The sequence below is a fragment of the Anguilla anguilla genome, chromosome 3 (assembly GCF_013347855.1).
Source record: "Anguilla anguilla isolate fAngAng1 chromosome 3, fAngAng1.pri, whole genome shotgun sequence".
NCBI lineage: Eukaryota > Metazoa > Chordata > Actinopteri > Anguilliformes > Anguillidae > Anguilla > Anguilla anguilla.
In genome coordinates, this window is record NC_049203.1 from 48,939,606 (window position 1) to 48,958,524 (window position 18,919).

The 18,919-nt window shown below is 44.3% G+C and overlaps 1 protein-coding gene across 7 annotated transcripts in view; it reads left to right on the top strand.

Annotated features, from left to right (window-relative positions):
- The window catches only part of farp1 (FERM, RhoGEF (ARHGEF) and pleckstrin domain protein 1 (chondrocyte-derived)), an 84,065-nt gene that overhangs the window by 43,205 nt on the left and 21,941 nt on the right, over positions 1-18,919 (top strand). For 6 of the 7 annotated variants that reach the window (XM_035407877.1, XM_035407882.1, XM_035407876.1 and 3 more), the window contains exons 3-11: positions 6,943-7,047; positions 8,059-8,101; positions 9,061-9,139; positions 12,723-12,820; positions 14,006-14,120; positions 16,065-16,212; positions 16,777-16,872; positions 18,033-18,199; positions 18,390-18,458. In XM_035407877.1, the coding sequence (XP_035263768.1) occupies positions 6,943-7,047; positions 8,059-8,101; positions 9,061-9,139; positions 12,723-12,820; positions 14,006-14,120; positions 16,065-16,212; positions 16,777-16,872; positions 18,033-18,199; positions 18,390-18,458 (920 nt within the window). The remainder of the gene's footprint in view (positions 1-6,942; positions 7,048-8,058; positions 8,102-9,060; positions 9,140-12,722; positions 12,821-14,005; positions 14,121-16,064; positions 16,213-16,776; positions 16,873-18,032; positions 18,200-18,389; positions 18,459-18,919) is intronic. The other variant, XM_035407881.1, reaches the window with a different exon arrangement.

Sequence of the window (18,919 nt, forward strand, 5' to 3'; positions counted from 1 at the left end):
CTAATTTACTGAGGGAAAATGTCATCACACTGCGAGTCTGCTCGACTTGTACAGTTGCATGGCAACCAAATCATTTTTGGAATGTGCGAGGCGAGGGAATTGGTACAAACAGCGAGGCACCAGGGACAGAAGTTTCCAAACTGCTGAAGAATGCAGCGTTCAACATATAGCACAGCTGTCGTTCCCTTTGTCATTTAGCAGACTGAGAGATTAGTGATGCATGAGCAACCTGGAGACTAATGAATTCATGATAAATAATCAAGGGACTTTCTTTTTTAATACGCATGGTGTTCCTGGAATTCATTTTTTACTGTCGGTAAATGTGTTGTGTATCGTACCACACAAAGCACATCCTGTTTTTTCATAGAATGTGCACTCAGCTTTCAGTTTTATCATTTTTCACACACAGGATACATGAGAGATGCTGATTAGTCATTTCATACCTGTGCCCCATGTCATTTTTAAGCAAACAAAATTAAAATGTTAAATATTTAAAACACTCGAGAACAATAAAACTCTGCAGTCTGCTGTGCCCTATCTGTTGGCTTGGGAACAAAAGGACTGGCAGTACACTACCAGATGAAGATTATTATTGTTTTGCACTGGTCGCAGCTGTTCCCTGTGGCAGGCTTTACGAGCTCAGGAGATGAGCGTGACCTGGGCCCCAGTAGGAAAAGGAAGAGCTCGCTCCACCCACCAATTAGCAGCATCATTTACCCTCCCATTATGAACTTCAGACTGTGGATGGAATGGATGTGCTTTGTGAGAGTGTGATGTCCCTCTGAGGTTTACATGGCCACTGCCTTTCCCTCGTGCAGGGGTCTGATGTCTCGATGTGTAGGCCGGTATTTGTTTCCACCAATTACACTGGCTGTTAGCTAAATGGCCGTTTATACAAACAACATTTTAGATTAGACCATGTTAAAGGGGTTCATACAGGGACACAAGGACAATCTTCAGTTGATATATAGTAGCTTACCAAGACTTTTTTGTATGAACTGTCAGAACATATTTGCGAGTAGAAGTTGGCAACTGATATGGCCCGACTTGCCAAATCTCTGCAATTCGAAAGCATTATTACTGAAAGCTTGTCACCAAAATTCTTTTGCTAGTCTTTCTTGGGGTCAGATTCATTTTGAGAATGGTGCACATGGCCAGATGTTTTCCACATATTATTTATGAAACAATATTTTGTGTCTCTTACGTGTGTAAACACTCATTTTGTCACTAATAGAAGGAATGCAGACACTACGGATGCAGAACTGTACATGGTCACAATTTTTGATACTTCAGGAAGAAATCACACAAACAATAAAATAAGGGAAAAATAAGGATTTCTGCCGAGTCAGCGTTGAACCATTCAAATATTTACTTTTGCGTCGACTAGTGCCTTTTTGGTCAACTGTGGTCTCCTCAGGTTTGTACATTCCAGTAGTGTGAGGCTGTTCCAGTTTGTCGAATGCAATCCTGTTTACCAAAAAGTAAGGGACCCTCCGCTGGGAGAGGCTTTACCCTCTCTGGGGTCGGTGGAAACCCCTCCCATGGTCATTTCCCATAAGGCGGCAAACTGAGGCCGTGTGACATAATGGCTCTGACAGCTGTGACAGTCCCATGAGTCCCTTTATCCCATCCCTCCACCACTTTTTCACCCCATGCGTTTTCCTAGGCTTGTGAATTAATATGGAAAAGGAAGAGAGCATTGCAGAGGAGCTGCTTTGTGCCTAGAATGCTAATGTATTTATTTATACGCTCACTACATTTCTTTTATTAACTGATTATCAGTGCCCAGCCTCAGCCATTTTGCTCAGTTGATTTTGGTCGTTGCACTCTGTAAAAATTGGGGCGACATGCAAAATCTTTCTGTTACTTTTTGAATTGAGTGTTTTAGGAGTTTTATCATATGTAGGAATGCACATGATTGTGGGAAGGTTGTCTGGATCTTCACAGAACTTGAAACCCCACTGTAATATATGTGTGTGTGTGTGTGTGTGTGTGTACATGTATATTACATGTTTATTATATGTTAATAAACATATTTGCAACAATATTGTTTTGCTGTAGTATCAGAACTCCAGCAAGACTTGGTGAGCTTTTCAGGCCAAGGTTGGAATATAGGATTTGAGCATACTGTAGGTTACAAGGTCCGGTTACAAGGTCAGATATTGGCTTTGGAAGTTTCCAGTTCTGTTTGGTGACTGTTCTGGGGTCTCTAAAATTCGTCAGAATATGATGTCATTTCGTTTAAGGCTTGTGAGTTCTCTATGTGAGAGAATTTATTGCAAGGTGTAACTACAGAAACACACCTGCAAAAATGCTCCTCATGTTCATTATCTGAATTGTCAACAACTTAACCCCAGTGGGAAGAACCACTGCATCTGTGTAGTTTCTCATTTAATTTTGCACTTATTGTGAAGTTTTAAACAATTGTTCAGCTTATTTAATTTCATCTTATAAAAATAAATAATCAAATATATATATATAATATAATCAAATTCAATCATTCTAATGGTTGATAAAAGTAAGTGGTTAGAAAGAGCTGAATGAAACATGAGCACAGTGGGGAAAAAGATGAGAAACAAAAAGAATGGAATTGCCCAACTTAAAACTAGTGGCCTTATCATGGCGTGAGTCTGACCATTCACTTTAACTGAGACCTCTCTTTCAGCCCTAACCGCAGAAAACTGCGTGAACAATATCACATTGATTTGGAGGTCATGTGAAAGGAAATGACTGTTGGAGGGAAGATTGTGACCCCTCCTGGCCTTGGTAGCTTAAACTTAAATTTTGGGACGGTGTCAAGATTCCGTTTTGGGCTTCTCAGTTCTTTAATAATAATGTTCTCTATTTACGAATGTGGCTGGTACAAGAAGTAGAAATTTTATTGAGAAAACTGTACCTCTCCAGATCTCTGAACAGTACCACATATGTATTTATGTTTTTTTTTTTCATTTAATCATACATTATGTAAATAGCCATTTATTTTAATTTATTTTTTGAATGGCCAGTTCTTGCATCATCTCCCTGCTAACTGTGCTTTGAACTAAGCTCTGCAGCTGAAGTGCATGTACTTTCCTAATACATGCCTCTGAGCCATATTGCATTGCACACAGTAGAGCCAGTGCCAATCAGAGGAGAGGTACTGTACATTTACTGCAGCGGGCAACCTTTAGCTACCTGAAGAGCAGCTGAAGCAGCCCTAATTGTCTTAAGCTCTCTCTCACTTGATGGTTGGATTGCCAGGCCTGATAAATGACTATTTGCTTAATTTGTTTTTTTGGTGTTTCCTGATGTCTTTTAGTGGAAGTAATGCTCCATTCAGATGCTGCATAGGAAAAATCCACTGCCTTCATTTAGCCCATTGACACAAACCCAGGATAAGACAGAAAATCGTGAAAGCGAAAGTCGTAAAGTGCACGCATTCCCATCTTGAATCATGCGAGTTGCTTTATAGTTTAACTGCCATTTATTTAGCTTCCCCTGTAAACAGCAGAATTGAATGAGCATGATTGGAGCCTCTGTTTCAGCTGGTCTGTAACATCTGTTTCTAATGAACGCTCCGCAGGGAAGCCCAGAGCAGGGGCGAATCTGCTACTGTATCCAGCCTGCACTCTCACTTTACGCCAGCCAATCAAATGCTCTGGAAAAAACTTATCATCTATTCGACATTGGTTATTTTAGCCTCACTTGTTTCTGCAGCTTCCAGAAGCACTTTTTTTCCTGTTTGGGGCATTAGAGTGCGTCCACAGCAGGCCTCGATTATCTCGGCTCGGTTCAGTTCTGTCAGGTCTAGTCAGCGACGCAGTACGATGCTGTGGGAAATGTAGTCCTTCTTGCCATGTCTGACAGAGCATTGCCACTTTGGCCCTGGAATCGCTCAGACCCTGGACTGGGATGGTGAACGCGGTTGGGAAGATTGGGTGGAGTTTGATGATGAGCGTAGTGGGCTGTGGGTATGTTTTTGCTGAATTACAGCAGAAGATCACAGAACAACAACCAGACATATGGGTAGAAAACCTCTTAGATAATTGGTTGAAAACAAGGAAGGTGGGGGGGTAATGAATGGGGTGCAAAAAGACACAAAAACATCCACATTCAGACCTTTCCCTGATGCATGTAGCAGCGGAGGTGGAAGTGCTGAGGCACACAGCACATGCTAATGGGTAAGCTGCTTGTTACAGAAATGCAAACTGTCCTCCAGTGTCCTCTTTGAGAAATCCTCCATTCCGTGGCCCTTATATTTCTCCCCCCCCCAGCTGCAATCTATTTGAAGAACGAGTATAATCCAGTAATGGGCACAGCAGCATTGCATTACCGGCAGTCCTAATGAATTTAAATGAAAGCCCCTAACATTTACCCATAGAACGGAGCATTTCTGAGACTGCTGGCTCTGTATGTCATTATAAGAGTGGGGTGTCATGGCCTGTACTTGCTGATGCGGTGTGACCTTTCGCAGGTTCTGTGGTTGGAATATGCAGTCTGCCCAGAGGGCTGGGGCTGTGCTGCTGTGCGCTGAGAGAAGACACTCTGCCGGTTAATGAGGGCAGGGTCTGTGTGCTGATTGGTCGCCCAGAACGTCGTCACTAATGCTAATGTGCTGGGGGCAGATTGGGAGAATGTCATGGCAGCACAATGCTGACCTTAAATGAAGCGCACATTCAAGTATTCATTTTGTCAGTAATACCCTTTTTATTAGATAATGGTTACGATTATTATTAATTACAAGTATTACACAATTATTAATGATATGCACATTAACTGAGCGGTGCTGTGCTCATCCAATAGGGAGGGATGTTAATTCTGTTCTTGGTAGGGTGTTTCTGTTCTTCCTCCTTTCAAGTGAAACTGTATTCTGTTTCATACCTCATTCCTATTAATAAATAAAGATGGACTAAAAGCACACATCCGCGAGAAAGGCATTTGCTTTCTGTATCCGAGCATGTTTTGGTCCAGCAGTTTTGCTCAGGCGGCGCGGGTAGACGCCCCAGGCGACCCTTCCCTGACCCCGCGGTGACGGGACGGGTCGGCATTCGGGGCCCTGCCCCGGTCCTGCTGCAGGTGTGGGCGATTTGGCAGCGCTGTGGGTTGGGTTTGGCAGCGAGCCCGTGCCCTCCTGTTCACGCATGGCCCCCCTCCTAACCGCCCTGCCGCTCTAATAGAAACAGCTGGTCCTCCGGGCAGCGGCTCGCCGCCTCTCGCGTCTGCCTGAAGCTAACCGAAGACGGCAGGCGGGAAGAGCTGAAGAGCTGTAGTCGCTGGCCGCCGCTCTCTCTCCTCGCTTCTGAAAACATTTCATTCTCATAACTTAACGCATCAGACCCTTGCTGACAGACTGACCCATTTTTAGAAAGTACGATGACCAAAACTATGAGACGTAATGCAAGATCTCCTGGATGTGAAGGTCTTAGAAAAGTGCTGCCCTCTAGTGTCTGTGCATAGTTGGTGCATGATCAAGGGCTTTACTCAGTAGATATTATCTCCATTCTCCTGTGGGACTCGCAGTTCCAGTATTGTTTGTTTCTGTGTTGCATTCTGGGACAGCAGATGATGCAGGTTGTTCTGGTTGCCCTATCGCTGTCTGGTGTGAGGGAGCCGCAGGCGGGTGTTCCGCTGCCATGGCAACTTGTGGCTCGGGTGTCTCAGGAGTACGTCCTGTCACGTCCGGTTTCCAGTGTTGCAAATGGGACTAATGCCTGACCTCTCCAGGGATGATGTGGGCGGACAGATGGGAAAGACTGTGCAGTGTAAACACAGAGCCTCGCTCTGGCTCTGTTTGAGAAAAACCAGCCAAAAGTCTGGCAGTAGATCTGACCTGACAGTTATGGCAATTAACTTGACAGTTATGAGGAGCACAGCACCCCTGCCCGCCCCACAGACACACACACACAAGCATATGCACACCCCTACCATGTCTGGGAAAAGAAGCTGAATTCAGTCTTCTGAATATTGTGTTTCTTATTTACCTGGTAAGATTTCTGCTAGCTGTAAATAAAATCCCTGATCGTGTGACTTGAAATGAGACCAAATTGCGTTTGTGCCAGTATTTCTAATCATGCCCTTTACGGTTTTTTACCAGTAAATTTTGCAGTTTGTGATAGAGTTGCTTATTCCAGAGGCACTTTCTCACAGTAAAGCCTTATATTATAAATGAAGAAAAAGAAGCCTTTTTGTAAGAGCTCTCTAGATATGAAGATGGATCTCTTTCCCCGGTTGAGATGGCAGCGTATGAAAGAGCGCAGAGCCGTCGGTCCCGTGGGCCGAGGCGGTGCTGCTCCTGCCCGAGCTGGAGGACGAGCCCCCCCCCCCCCCCCCGGACTCCATTGTGAGGCCCATTCAGACATCGCACCACACAGCGAGGGGGAACCCGGCGCCCGCAGTCGCACATTCCTGCTGGTTCCCAGCCGCAGAGCTTGGCGACTGCGAGGCCGCGGCCGAGTGTGAAAGCGCTAGCCGCGTCTTCGCCGCAGCGCCGGGGCACCGGGCAGCCTCATCAGTCATCAATCAGGCCGCGGCTGAACCGGGGACAGCGGGCAGACCTGACCACAGCGGCTGTGTGAGAGCCCTTCCCCTGTGCGCTCACATATGGGCAGCATCTTTGCCCGGTGCCCGCTGGTTTTACGTGCGAGTTTCATTGGGGAACGTGAAAGCCCTGCAACAAATCAAGACCATATCAGCAGAAGGCACACTAAGGTCAAAGCTCCTTACATCAAGGAGGTTTCTTAAAACCAGCTTCTGAGCGAGCAGGAATGGCTCAGCCTGGCTGTGTGAAGGATAAACCCAGTGAAGTCTGAATGAATCTTCATTGAATGGATGTGGAGATATGATGATGTTAATGCTTGCAGCCCTACAGTAATAAACAGCTGTATACTCGAGTCACGTGACCAGGGAAGAAACCATGTCTTCACTCCAGCAGTTTCTCACTGCTTTGCTTCATTTTTCCCACAGCAAAGAGCCCCAGGGAAGGTGCTGTTCGACCTTGTGTGCGCCCACCTGAACCTCATCGAGGGCGACTACTTTGGCCTGGAGTTTCTGGATCACCGCAAGATGGCTGTGAGTTGGGGGGGGGAGTGGGGAGATTTGAAATGATTTGAAATTTATTCACACAATCTAGAAATTAATCTATAAAACAATCTCGACTATTATAACGTGCTTTTGCTTTTTCGCTTTGACCCACGCCTCTGTGATTTATTTTATCCGGGAGTGGGAATAAACTGTGCTTATTTATGCACCATTAATATATCCATTCAACAACCTGAGACCGTTTGGCCTGAAGCCATCCAGGTCAGCCAAGCCATTCTGAAACTCGTAGTTCAGGCAGACTAAACAAACGGGGATTAATTAGGCCTTCGGTAAAGCAGCGAAACAGAATTGCACACGGTACACTGCGATTCTGAAGGCATTTATAATCCTGGGATTAGAAAATAAGTCTTTCAAAATGTGCCCTTCCATTTATCACAGTTGGCAGCTTTCAAAGTTTTCACACAAAGCCTTTCAGTTCTGTTGCAGGCAGGAAGTGTACATAATCTTTGAAATTCTTTTTTCTGCAGAAGGAGAGTCGGTTCACGCTACATTATGTATGTGCAGATTCCCACAGATGGGCAGTCCCTCTGGGCATTTATATCATTCATGTCATGTCACTTGTGTTTACTTCAGCCTTAGCAAATCAGTACCTGTTACGTTTTACTGTTCTCCCTCACCTGGGACTACTGGAATTCCCTCACCAGTCCAGGTTCCCTCCAACAACTACAACACTACAATGTTAGTTATTGTATTAGTTAACATGAGTAAAAATACACATACATAAACACGCACACACACACTTATATGAAATAAAAAATATTTTTGCACCAACATGGTCTTCCCCAACATGTCAATCTTTTGATCTGAGCCATGGTCCTACGCCATCTTTGACTGAGAGTGAAGTCAGCAGCCTAACAGGACTGAACTCAGAATCCGGCTGGATTACTTACTCCAGCGCTGCTGGGAATGAATCATTCATTCCTGCCTCCGTAATTCAGCCGTGCGTGCGGAAAACATCTGACTCTCGGCTTGTTTTCGCAGGTCTGGCTGGATCTGTTGAAACCCATCGTGAAGCAGATCAGAAGTGAGTGCCTGCATCGGAGGAGAGCGCTCCTCGCTCGCCGCGTCGCGACCGCGGGCGACACGGGGAAGGGACAAACCGCCATTCTGGGGCAGAAAATCGCAGAGCCCGTTAGGAGCGGAGCGGATGCACAGTGCTGAATATTTTATTAGGCACTTCAGTGGAAATAAAGCCCAAGTGGTTGATGCCTCCCATTTTTCACTTCCTGTTATTGTATTGTTTTGTGTATTGTTTATTTCTCATAATGATATAGTACAATTATAGGTTTTAAAAAAATGTTTTATCGTACACAGCAGGAAAGGAGGAATGAGTGCTTTTTTTCAGCGTTGAACCCACAGGGTGGTTTAAGTCACTGTTTTTTTTCCTCAGACGTTACGTTACATTGCATTCATTTAGCCGATGCTGTCATCTAGACGAGCCGCCATAGCGGGTGCAACAGGTTAATTAGGCCAGCAGTCGAAACTGAAATGCATTTTTCACGACCTTAGCGCCAGTAGCAGTGCAAAATAGAAAGTGCTATAAACTAAATGTAATGCTGCTTGTGCATGTTCAATGTGAATTTAATGTTGATGGCCATTTTTGATAGGCATTTCAGTGGCGCTGTGTGTATTGAGATAATGAATTGCGTATATATATATGGACAGTAATACCATAAAATCAACTCTAAAGGGCACCCGGAGCTCTCTGAATACATATTGATGGTAGCAATAGCTGTTTTAGCAGCAGCTGCTGTCTGATCATGACAATAAAAAGATTTGTTGACTTAATACTGATCAAATTGCATTTAAAACAAAAGCTCGGTTTTAACTTGAAGTCATCTTTGGGATGTGGATGGAAAGAGCAGACTGATGGCTACAGATTTGTTTTGCATTATGAAAACCATTGTTCAAACGCAACTGTGTGCTTTAAGAGCTACTAACGTAATTGAAGATGATCACTGATTGTTCTCTGTGCCTTTGCAGGGCCCAAGCACACTGTGTTGCGGTTTGTGGTGAAGTTCTTTCCCCCTGACCACACCCAGCTGCTGGAGGAACTGACCAGGTAAGGCCAGGGGAAGTGACATCACTCTTTACCCACAGTTCTCCTTCTGTTTCTGTACTGTTCTCACCTCGTATATTCATGTGATCTCTCTCCAATGTTAGCTTTTCTCTGCCCTACCTAGCTGCAGCTTTCCTGTGGATAAAATAGAGCTGGCAGGAGCCTGTTCTGCCATTGTTGTTCCATGAGTGCATTTATTCTCAATGTCCTTGTTTCTGTGTATAAATGCATGTGTTTTGGTGGTGTAGCAGTAATATATATCATATCATTAATATTACAGAATGACAATATTTCTCTTTGGCCATAAGGAAATGCTGGTCATGAATAATAAGTTTCACATTCATGTGTAATGCCTTAATACCACAGCTTCCATTAGCATTCATGTGGAGACTCACTGCAGTACAGCCTCAAAATGCTACAGTTAGCACATTCGCAAGGTATTTACTCAAATAAATTATTTTAATGAATGCGTCTTTGAGGCGTTTAAATATTGCCACTGCTGTTAAAAGCTTGTTTTGCGTGTTTGGAGACAACCGCTAATAGCAAGCAATGCTAGCTTTATAACAAGGGAAATTGCACCGGGAAAAAACAGATGGTGAGAATCTCAGTGCATGATGAAACTGTAAGCTGCAATGAGCAAGAAGCAAAATAAATGCAGTGTGAGGAGAAGCCTCCATTCTGCAGAAATGTGTGATCGTACGGCATTGGGAAATCTTTAAACTCATCCAAAATGTGTCATGCTGTGTGATTTCTGGAGCTGATCATGCTTTAGTTGGCCTCATCCAGGAGGTTAGAAGAAAAAAATGCTCTTCGTTTGAATTTGTCATTTCTGATGCTTTTATGCGTGATAAGAGCAGGTGTACCAGAGAATCGTTTAAAGCCTCCCCAACCGTAGAATCATTCCATTTGTTTATTTTTCAGTTCTGCCCATTTGTTTACCTCTCATTTTGCTCTCTGCTGGTGTTCATCCGTTGCGCTGGGCCCAGTGTGCCAGCCTCATTAAATGAATGGATCAATGTTGGCCATTTCAATGACGGTTATGATGAGCACTGATTGAAGTGCCGTCAGCTGTAAATCACCTGACTGGTACTGGGAAATACCTACTGTGCCCACAAACATCAAAGCGGTTTCTAAATGCCCTCTGCTGCCTGAAAGCATACCTTTATAGGTATTTATGCATGCTGTTATTGTGTGATTTATTTTAGCACTCTCTTTATAACTGCACTGTGTTTGTTCATTACTTTTTACCATCCACAGTTGAGCAAGTGCATTCCGTATAATGTGTGCCTGTAGTGTGCTCTGTGTTGTGAACCACACAGCAGCGTCTGTCAATCAGAGGACACTGAGCGACTATAGGATTCAGCCTTCCCTTAAAGCAAGCGCCCTTACAGCCTGAGCCAATCAGAAGGCCACGTCGACGTTTTGCACAATGGAGCATTTTGTTTGTTCATGCTTTCATTCAATGTCAGCCATATAAAAGCTTGTGGCTCGGTGAGAGATTCACGGACAGGCCACCGTATGTGAATAATAATATTCACATGTATTCCATTAATGAATTACATGTTGGAGGGGATGCTTAAATAGGACTTCCAGTGGTTTTGCTTCTAAAATGCTTACAAAAGGGAGAAAGTTCTGGATTTTTAAAGATGAGGTGACCTCTGAGCTAAACATAGTTTCCCTTGTACAAAACTCTCTGCTCTGTTCCACTGAGACAGACCGCCAGTCCCATTATGCAAAAAAATCTCCTTGAACTGTTAGTGCGGTATTTCATTTGAATAGAAGAATGCCAGGATTAATCTTTTGTTTCCAGGCTTTTAGCCTACTGAGAATTTAATATTTGATTACTTGCACCAGTGACAAACAACCTCCAGAGAGCTGCAGCGCCTGCAAATGCAAATGATGTAAATGGCTGCTGCTACTAGCAGTAAGCCATTATCAGTAACATGCTTCCCTTTTCATTACAATGGGTCATTCCTAGATTGGGTCCTTGTATTTGGTGATTTCTCACATCTGCTAGAATGTAGCCTTTGATCCATTAATGTGTAATTACTTGAGAACCTTTCCTCTAGATTAATTCTTTCCTCATCCATGCAAATTCATGTTATCCATTTTATCCACATAAAATTAGGCTGTAATAAACGATCATCAATGTCAAGAAAAAAAATTTTTTAAACTCCAGAGTCAGATTTTTTTTTTTTTTAATAAATAAAAGAGCACTGGAAGGTGTTAATATACTTGACCATTTATTACCCAACTATGATAGCAAATGATTCAAATATCTTTATCTGAAATTGTGATGAATAGATTTTGGTTTGCTCTGCCTTGATATTGGTTATGCTCTGAGTACAGTACCAAAAATTATCCTAATGCCCAAAATTCTTGGGAAGAGCATTGGTGGCTTTTTTGGCAAATGGTAGTGACTGAATTGTTGCTACAGTGTGTGCGGAACTTCAAACTATTACCGCACCAGCGCCTGTGACGAACCAATGAAAGGTCTTGCCTACAAGGGTCTTGCCTGGAAGGGATAAAGTAAAGACCCTCTCGATACCCATTTCATGCTTTGCTGGCAGCGCAGGACCACTGATTTAACAGAATGTTTACAGCGAACCGGCCTGTTCCCGTCACCTCGAGCAGTGGCAGCAACCACCCGTAGGACAGGATGTTAATTGAACTCGCTTTCTCAGACCTTTTAATGTTCCCGTAAGGTTTGATTTGAGACCGCTGGTAGCAGCCCGTGTCTGGTCGTTTCGGAGGTTTGGCGAGCATCGATTTTACGAGAAATGTCGGGAGGGCGCATCGCATTTTCAGAGTCAGAAAGCTGATGCGGGCGCGGTCTTTCAGCCGCGCAAATGGACCGACACGTAGGCTCGCGCGCGCTTCAGAGGTCCGAAGACGGTGGTAACTCATCGGCCACTACCAGATGAGCTTTTATGATGCGCAGCGTCTCCTGGGGTACTGCGGTAAATCACGTGCTATTTGCGAAAAGCCGTAATAAATGGCAGTGCAAGGTAGCAGCGATACAGCTCCTTACTGAGCACGGCCGTGTTATGAGAATGAGCTTGGATACATTACCGTCTTTTCTCTCTCGGACACATGGTATTTTCAGCGAATTTTTAACTGGCTTGCAGAATGTCCTCGTATGTCACATAATGCTCGCAGTGCCTATTCATTTGCGTGTACGTGTGCGAGCGCATGTATGTATCTTGCGGGGCGGGTGGCAGAGGGGATAATGAAAGAGATGTCTAATTAGGCACTTTCATTAGACATCCTGTTAATAACTCTGTTTAATTAGTCTGCTTAGTTCCATGAAAGTGAGACTTTATTAGGAATCTATGAAAAATAATCATTTATGTTTGAAAAGTCACAAGTAAGGCAGTCTGTTGCATTATATAACTGGTAGTATTTTCACAAGCTTTGTGCTGGTAGATAAGAATCCCTGCAGTGGCGTAGTTTCAGATGTTGATTGACAGGCAGTGCTGGAGCTGAGGGTCTGCCACCACCCAGCCTGAAATATAATTGTATTTTAGGAGCAGCCAGGCTGAAATGATTCGGTTTTCCTGTCTCTCTTCCCCTCTGTCTCTCTCAGGTACCTCTTCGCCCTGCAGATCAAGCAGGACTTGCTCTGTGGACGCCTCACCTGCAACGACAGCAGCTCTGCCCTCATGGTCTCCCACATCGTCCAGTGTAAGTCTGTTTGTGTTCTAATGTCCAATGCTACGGAGTCTTAAATCACTTAATACTTTTACCACTGAGAATCATTGAAAACTGTCAAGGATGTATATTTTTAAAGTGCATTTTTTATGCCATTGTGGTTACTAGATGCTAGCTCATTATGTCAAAAAGTGCCCATGGAAGTTTATTATGAAAATTAAACCCATGGAACGTTTTCAGTTGGACATGGTATTTGTAATCAGCTTTGCAATGACAATTGGAACAGTGCATATTTGGTATGCTCAACCAAGGACTTTTCACCATGGTCCATTTTCAGATAACATCCAAAATAAGAATATAATCACTCTGGGGTAGAATTTGACCTACATGTTGAGTGTAATTGAACTACCTGACCGTTTTCTCTCAGAATGACCTTGGGTGCCCTTTAAGCAAGAGTTGGACAAAAGCATTGTCATGTAAATATGAGGAAAAATTTGTCAAGCAAATAGATTTAGAGGATTGTCTATTACATTGTTATTCATGCAGTGCCATTCTTAAATTGTGTCAAACAAGTTACGGGGCAACAGTTCAAAATGAGAATTACATAGTTGCTATGGAGACCTACTCAGTGTTCCATCTCAATGAAATCTAAAGGGCTGCTGTGGAATGCCTTAAGGGGCCAGAGACATGCCAGAGACAGAGCCCCTGAGGAGGCACTACCCTTTCTCTTCCGATAGATTCTCATCTTAAAACCTGGAAGAATTGTGCTGACTCCAGTGTTCAGTACTGCATAGATGAAGGGGACTTGCAGAAATGCATCGCAGGTTTTGTAGCGCTAAGCTAAGTGACGTGCCGTGGCAGCATTTGCATTCGACTGTCAGCTATGATCAGAGGTGTCTGCTCGAGATGCTGTAGCTGTGCAGTTAGAGAGCCCAGCCTGTCTGCTTTTCTTCAGCAGACAGACAGGAATGTGTGGCATGCCCCTTCTGTACTTTCCTCACCCTGTTAGCGCCCAGGTGAAACCTACACTCTTATTAGTCACGCACAGGTGTTGTCTTCACGCGTTCTGAGGCTAAAATAATGGAAAGCTTTTAATCCTCTTTAGTCAGCACTCATTGTAGTTCACTTTATGTAAAATTGTGGTTCATTTCAATAAGGCCTTTTCTTATCCATGTCCTTCTCCCCTGCTTCTCTCTTCACTTCTCTTTTCTCACTCAGCTGAGATCGGGGACTTTGATGAGGAACAGGCCAGACAGCATCTTCTGACCAACAAGTATATTCCTGACCAGGAGGCCCTGATGGACAAGATCATCGAGTCCCACCGCAAGCATGTGTAAGTAGAGTGTGTGCGTGCATTTGTCTGTTCATGCACATTTATGTGTTTGCATGAGTGAGTGAGTGAGTGTGTGTGCTTGTGTGTGAGGGTAAGGCTCTGTCTCTCAATCTCGTGCTCTCTCCCCTTTCCACTGAAATTGTCAACCTCATTTTTCTCACACACTTTCGCACCCTTCCTCACTCACTCAAGGGCTCACACTGTTGACCGTATCTCCAGATGCCCTGATAGTTCTGAAGCATGGCAGAGCTGGGGCTCTGTTTGTGCCCAGACTGTGGTAATGCGGTTGCACGCTGCCACTGCTCTCCAGAGGCTCTGATGCTTGCGATTTGGAAGGATTTTAAAGACCTCAGACATAACCTCAGGAAGGCGACTGTTTCCATGGCGACCCCTGTATAAAACCTGCAGCCGAACGGAATACCTCACCTCACCGGCTGCGTAACCAAGCTTAGACCCAGCATAGCCCAGAGCTCCTCCCTCTCCCCACAATCCAGGAGTGCTTTAGTGCCAGAGGCAGGACTAGGTGTCTGGTAAACTCTGCAGCTGGAGCTGTCTCCCCTCCCGACAAAGAGCCGTCTTGTGCTGTGAGGAAGCGCAGGAATCCGCTCGGGGGGCTGAACCTGGCACGTTCGTAATGTTCTGCAGTTGGGTGGTTATCAGGGCATTGGCCTCCGTTTCATCTGAAAAGCGTATGTGTCAGCCCACTTTTCCAAAGGCAGGTTCATGCAAAGGAAAGGTGTGACTGAGGCCCAAAGGTTTTGAAATCCCCTTACCCCCTTTGTCTTTAACGTTGACTAATGTGTTTGAGGAGTGTTCGCTTTTTTTCCTCCTTTTTTAATCCTTCTTTCATGTATGACGAAGGGCAGGGAAGCCAAAATGTTGGGTTTAACTGACGCACTGACGCACCAAAAAACTCCTGAAGCAGAATTACACCACTTGCCTGAGCAGACTATTAAAAGATTAATAATACAGTTAGCATAGGGAGTATTTTCTTTCAGTATGTTCTGTCCTGCCTTCATTAAAGATAAACCATGGAAATGTCATGGTCCATCCTGTAAATATTTCAAAATCAAAATCCTTGGACACAGAGAATGAAATGGAGGATGAGGGTGAAATTTCCCAGATTTCCTTGTGGGGAAATGACAGACTTATGGCTAAAGGCTCTAGCACTGAATCTACGAGCCTTTCCTGCCATGTCCCTTTTTTTCTTCTTCTTGGCATTGTCGATAACGCTAACCGCTACTGGTCTGGAGGGAGGCCACACCGATCATTAAATCTGTAGTTAAGCACCACATACAGGAAGCAGGAAGTTATTTTCACATATCAGATTAAGGAAAGCAAGCGTTTTCTCTGAGGTCCCAGTGCTACCAGCAAAATTTCAAAAGGTGCTCTGGTTTTTCATACATGGGCCTGGGTAAAAACTTTTGTTATTTGCAGTTACTATAAGGCATGAAAACTGAATACTAGGAAGCCTAAGGGTTTAGTTTGTCTTTATTCTTTCATTTTATGTATGGCACAAACTGGAGTAATGCAGTGACATTTTTGTTTGATTTCATCTTTTTTTTCTTAAACAGCCTTGATTTAATTACGTATTGTCTTAGCGTCACTTGAGATTCAAGCCTGAAGCTTTTTGGCCGTGAACCCCATTCCTTAACTGTCACTCCACGCTTCCTCAATGTGTTTTAGACATCAGAGGAATGTGTGAGAGTGCTTTCATCTGCCAGTGAAACGGCAGTCGTTCGCTTTCTCCACACTCGAGGCTCCAAACACATGGGTTGAGTATTAAACAAACGTGAAAAGGATGAGAATGGCCTTCGCCCCATCAGTCTTGCCGGCATGCACCGAAAGGTGAAACGGCCAGCAGCGTCTGTTGGCGTGGAGACTCGACAGTGAATCACTCCTGAGCACCTGTGATCATGTGGGCCCTGTCCTGTGGTTCCTCAGGGGGCAGACGCCGGCGGAATCGGACTACCAGCTGCTGGAGGTCGCCCGCAAGCTGGAGATGTACGGCGTACGGCTCCACCCTGCCAAGGACAGGGAGGGCACCAAGCTGAACCTCGCGGTGGCGCACACGGGGGTCCTGGTCTTTCAGGTGACTGGCATGCATGTGACATTTCATGGTTCAAGGCACGCAAATCCAGTCCTGTAGGGCCCTGGGAAACCAGGCGTGTGCACTCTTCCACCACTGACTTACATTAAGCACTTAAGTAGTGAAGCACAGCGAAGCTCTGCATCTCTGATTTATGTACTGGGGTCAAAGGTTATTGTGCACTGTTCAGTGTGATACACACCAGCACTGATCTGTACTCTGCTGGCAAAAGAATGTTCACAACATTGAATTTTTATATTAATATTATATCTAATTGTCAAGTTTTTGTGTGCTTTGAAAATATTCAAATGGTTTTATTTCTGTGTCAAAACATATTTGAAACCTGTATGCAGTTTTAACAGCAATAAAAAAACATGACATTAATAATCATCGTGAAAATTAAAAAAGGTTTATTAATGTCATTTTTCTAATCTGTCAAATGATATGTAATATAGTTGTGCTTTTAATGCAGTAAGAGTAACTATTTTTTATGACTTGACTGGTTAAAATCGGACAGGTTCACACTGATGCTTTTATTCCTGTGTTCCATGTCATTTTATCCTAAAGGGGCACATGAAGATCAATGCCTTCAACTGGTCCAAAGTGCGCAAACTGAGCTTCAAGAGGAAGCGGTTTCTCATCAAACTGAGGCCGGACCTGAATGTAAGTCTCATTGCTGTGAATTCTGAAAAGTAAACATCACATGACATTTCTTAATTAGCAGGTGCCCTCGTTCAGAAGACATTGCAGTACTGAGTCTCACAGACTATGTAAATCTGGCTCCTTACTGCGAGTATTTGGATACAAACTCTATGTCTGGGCCATGAAACCCCAGTCCTGTAGGGCCATAGTGCCTGCTGGTTTTTGTGATTCCCTTTCAGTCAGCAGCCAGTTTAGGCCTTAGAAACCAGGCGGCCCTCTAGAACTGAAGTGTAGCACCCATGATCTCGTTCTGCGGTGCACCAACAGTGACTCAAAATAGGCAAACCGTTATGCATACCTTGTGTGCATGCATGCGTACGCTTAATTTGGCCTCAAAGAAAAAGTTCCAATACATTGCCCTACGAGCTTATTTTGTTGTGTTTCAAAAGTCATGACCGTAAAAACTGATGTCACCCCAAGGGTTAATTTGACATGTGTCATTCGTCTTTTCTTTTGAGAGGCTATTTCCCATATTTCAGTGCAAGTCAAACTGTGTTTAGCTGTTACAGTTCATGCTGAGTTCAGTTTAGAACTAAAAACTTGGGGTTTGATTTACGTGCCTCAAACCTGGACTTCAGGCATCCCTGGAATCTTCCATCTGCCCTTTTCTGTGGAGAATGCATTCAGTATATGCCACATTTTAAAATGTTTACCTCCACCAAGGAGGTTATGTTAATGACTTCTGTCCATCGTTTGTCCATCAGTCCGTGACTGACATATCTGGAATTTTAATGGAAAGATGGCCACGAAATTTGCTGCGCACATTCATATTCCCAGGAGGAAGAGAACTATTGACTTTGGTGGCCCCATGACCTTTCCTGTAGTACCACCATCAGGGCAAACATATCTCAAAAAGCTATGACTGGTTTGCCAAGACATTTGCTGTGCAGATCCATGCGAGTGGAGAGCGTTGTGCCTTTACGGTGGTCTGCTCTGCACTCTACTGTGAGCATTCTTTTTAGTTTTGTTCTCTTTCTTCCCCCACATTGATCTTCAACCAGGCTAGTCTGGAATGTGCTGTGCCATGTTGAGCAATATTAAACAAGGAAAAGGAATGAAAATAGGCTCTGTTTTTGTGTCGTTTCTGAACATTGTGTGCGTGTTTTGACTGTCCCCTGCAGCAGAGCGCATACCAGGACACCCTGGAGTTTATGATGGGCAGCCGGGACTGCTGCAAGGTGTTCTGGAAGATCTGTGTGGAGTACCACGCCTTCTTCCGTCTATTCGAGGAGCCCAAGCCCAAACCCAAGCCCGTGCTCTTCACCAGAGGATCCTCCTTCAGATTCAGGTAGGGTCAGCCATGGGCCTGGTGGTGGGAGGGGCCATAGATTTCCGGTCAAGAAGTAGGAACCCAGATTGTTCAAGCGTTGCTGTCTACACCTCACACAATCTCCTGTGATTCTTTGAGAGCGTGGCTTTACGGTGTGTGTTCCTTCGCCCGTCCGTCACTTCTCCTTTAATTTCACCTCTCTTTAAAGTGGGCGGACACAGAAGCAGGTGATCGATTATGTCAAGGACTCGGAATTCAAAAAGATCCCCTTTGAAAGGTGAGCGTTTATTGTTTGGTGTTGTGCTCCTATGATGTAAGTGGCTTTCAAGTCATTACCCCTCATTTCCTGATGTATGCGTGTCTGTGCAAGTGGTTATGTGTCTAGAGATGAAAGAAACAGCTGTCATGACTCATGAGTAAGGAGAGAACTGTAATAAATATAATAATAAGACCTTTTTATGTGGGCTTGGATGTCCCTTCCACTGACGCGTAAGCCTGTTGTGTTTGTGTATTGTCTTAATCTTGTTATCACAGTGGTTGACTTTGATTAAATTCTTTAATATTATATATTGGAATTGGGGGAGGGCGGTGGAGGCAATTATGAAGTTAGTCGAAGCAGAACATTAACATGATCTTTGATAACTACGTTGAGGTGGAGTTTTGGAAAGCAATAACCACAAGTACCAGACCGTGGAAGAGGACAGATGGTAAAGGGGAGTTGGGCGTAGCTTATGAGAA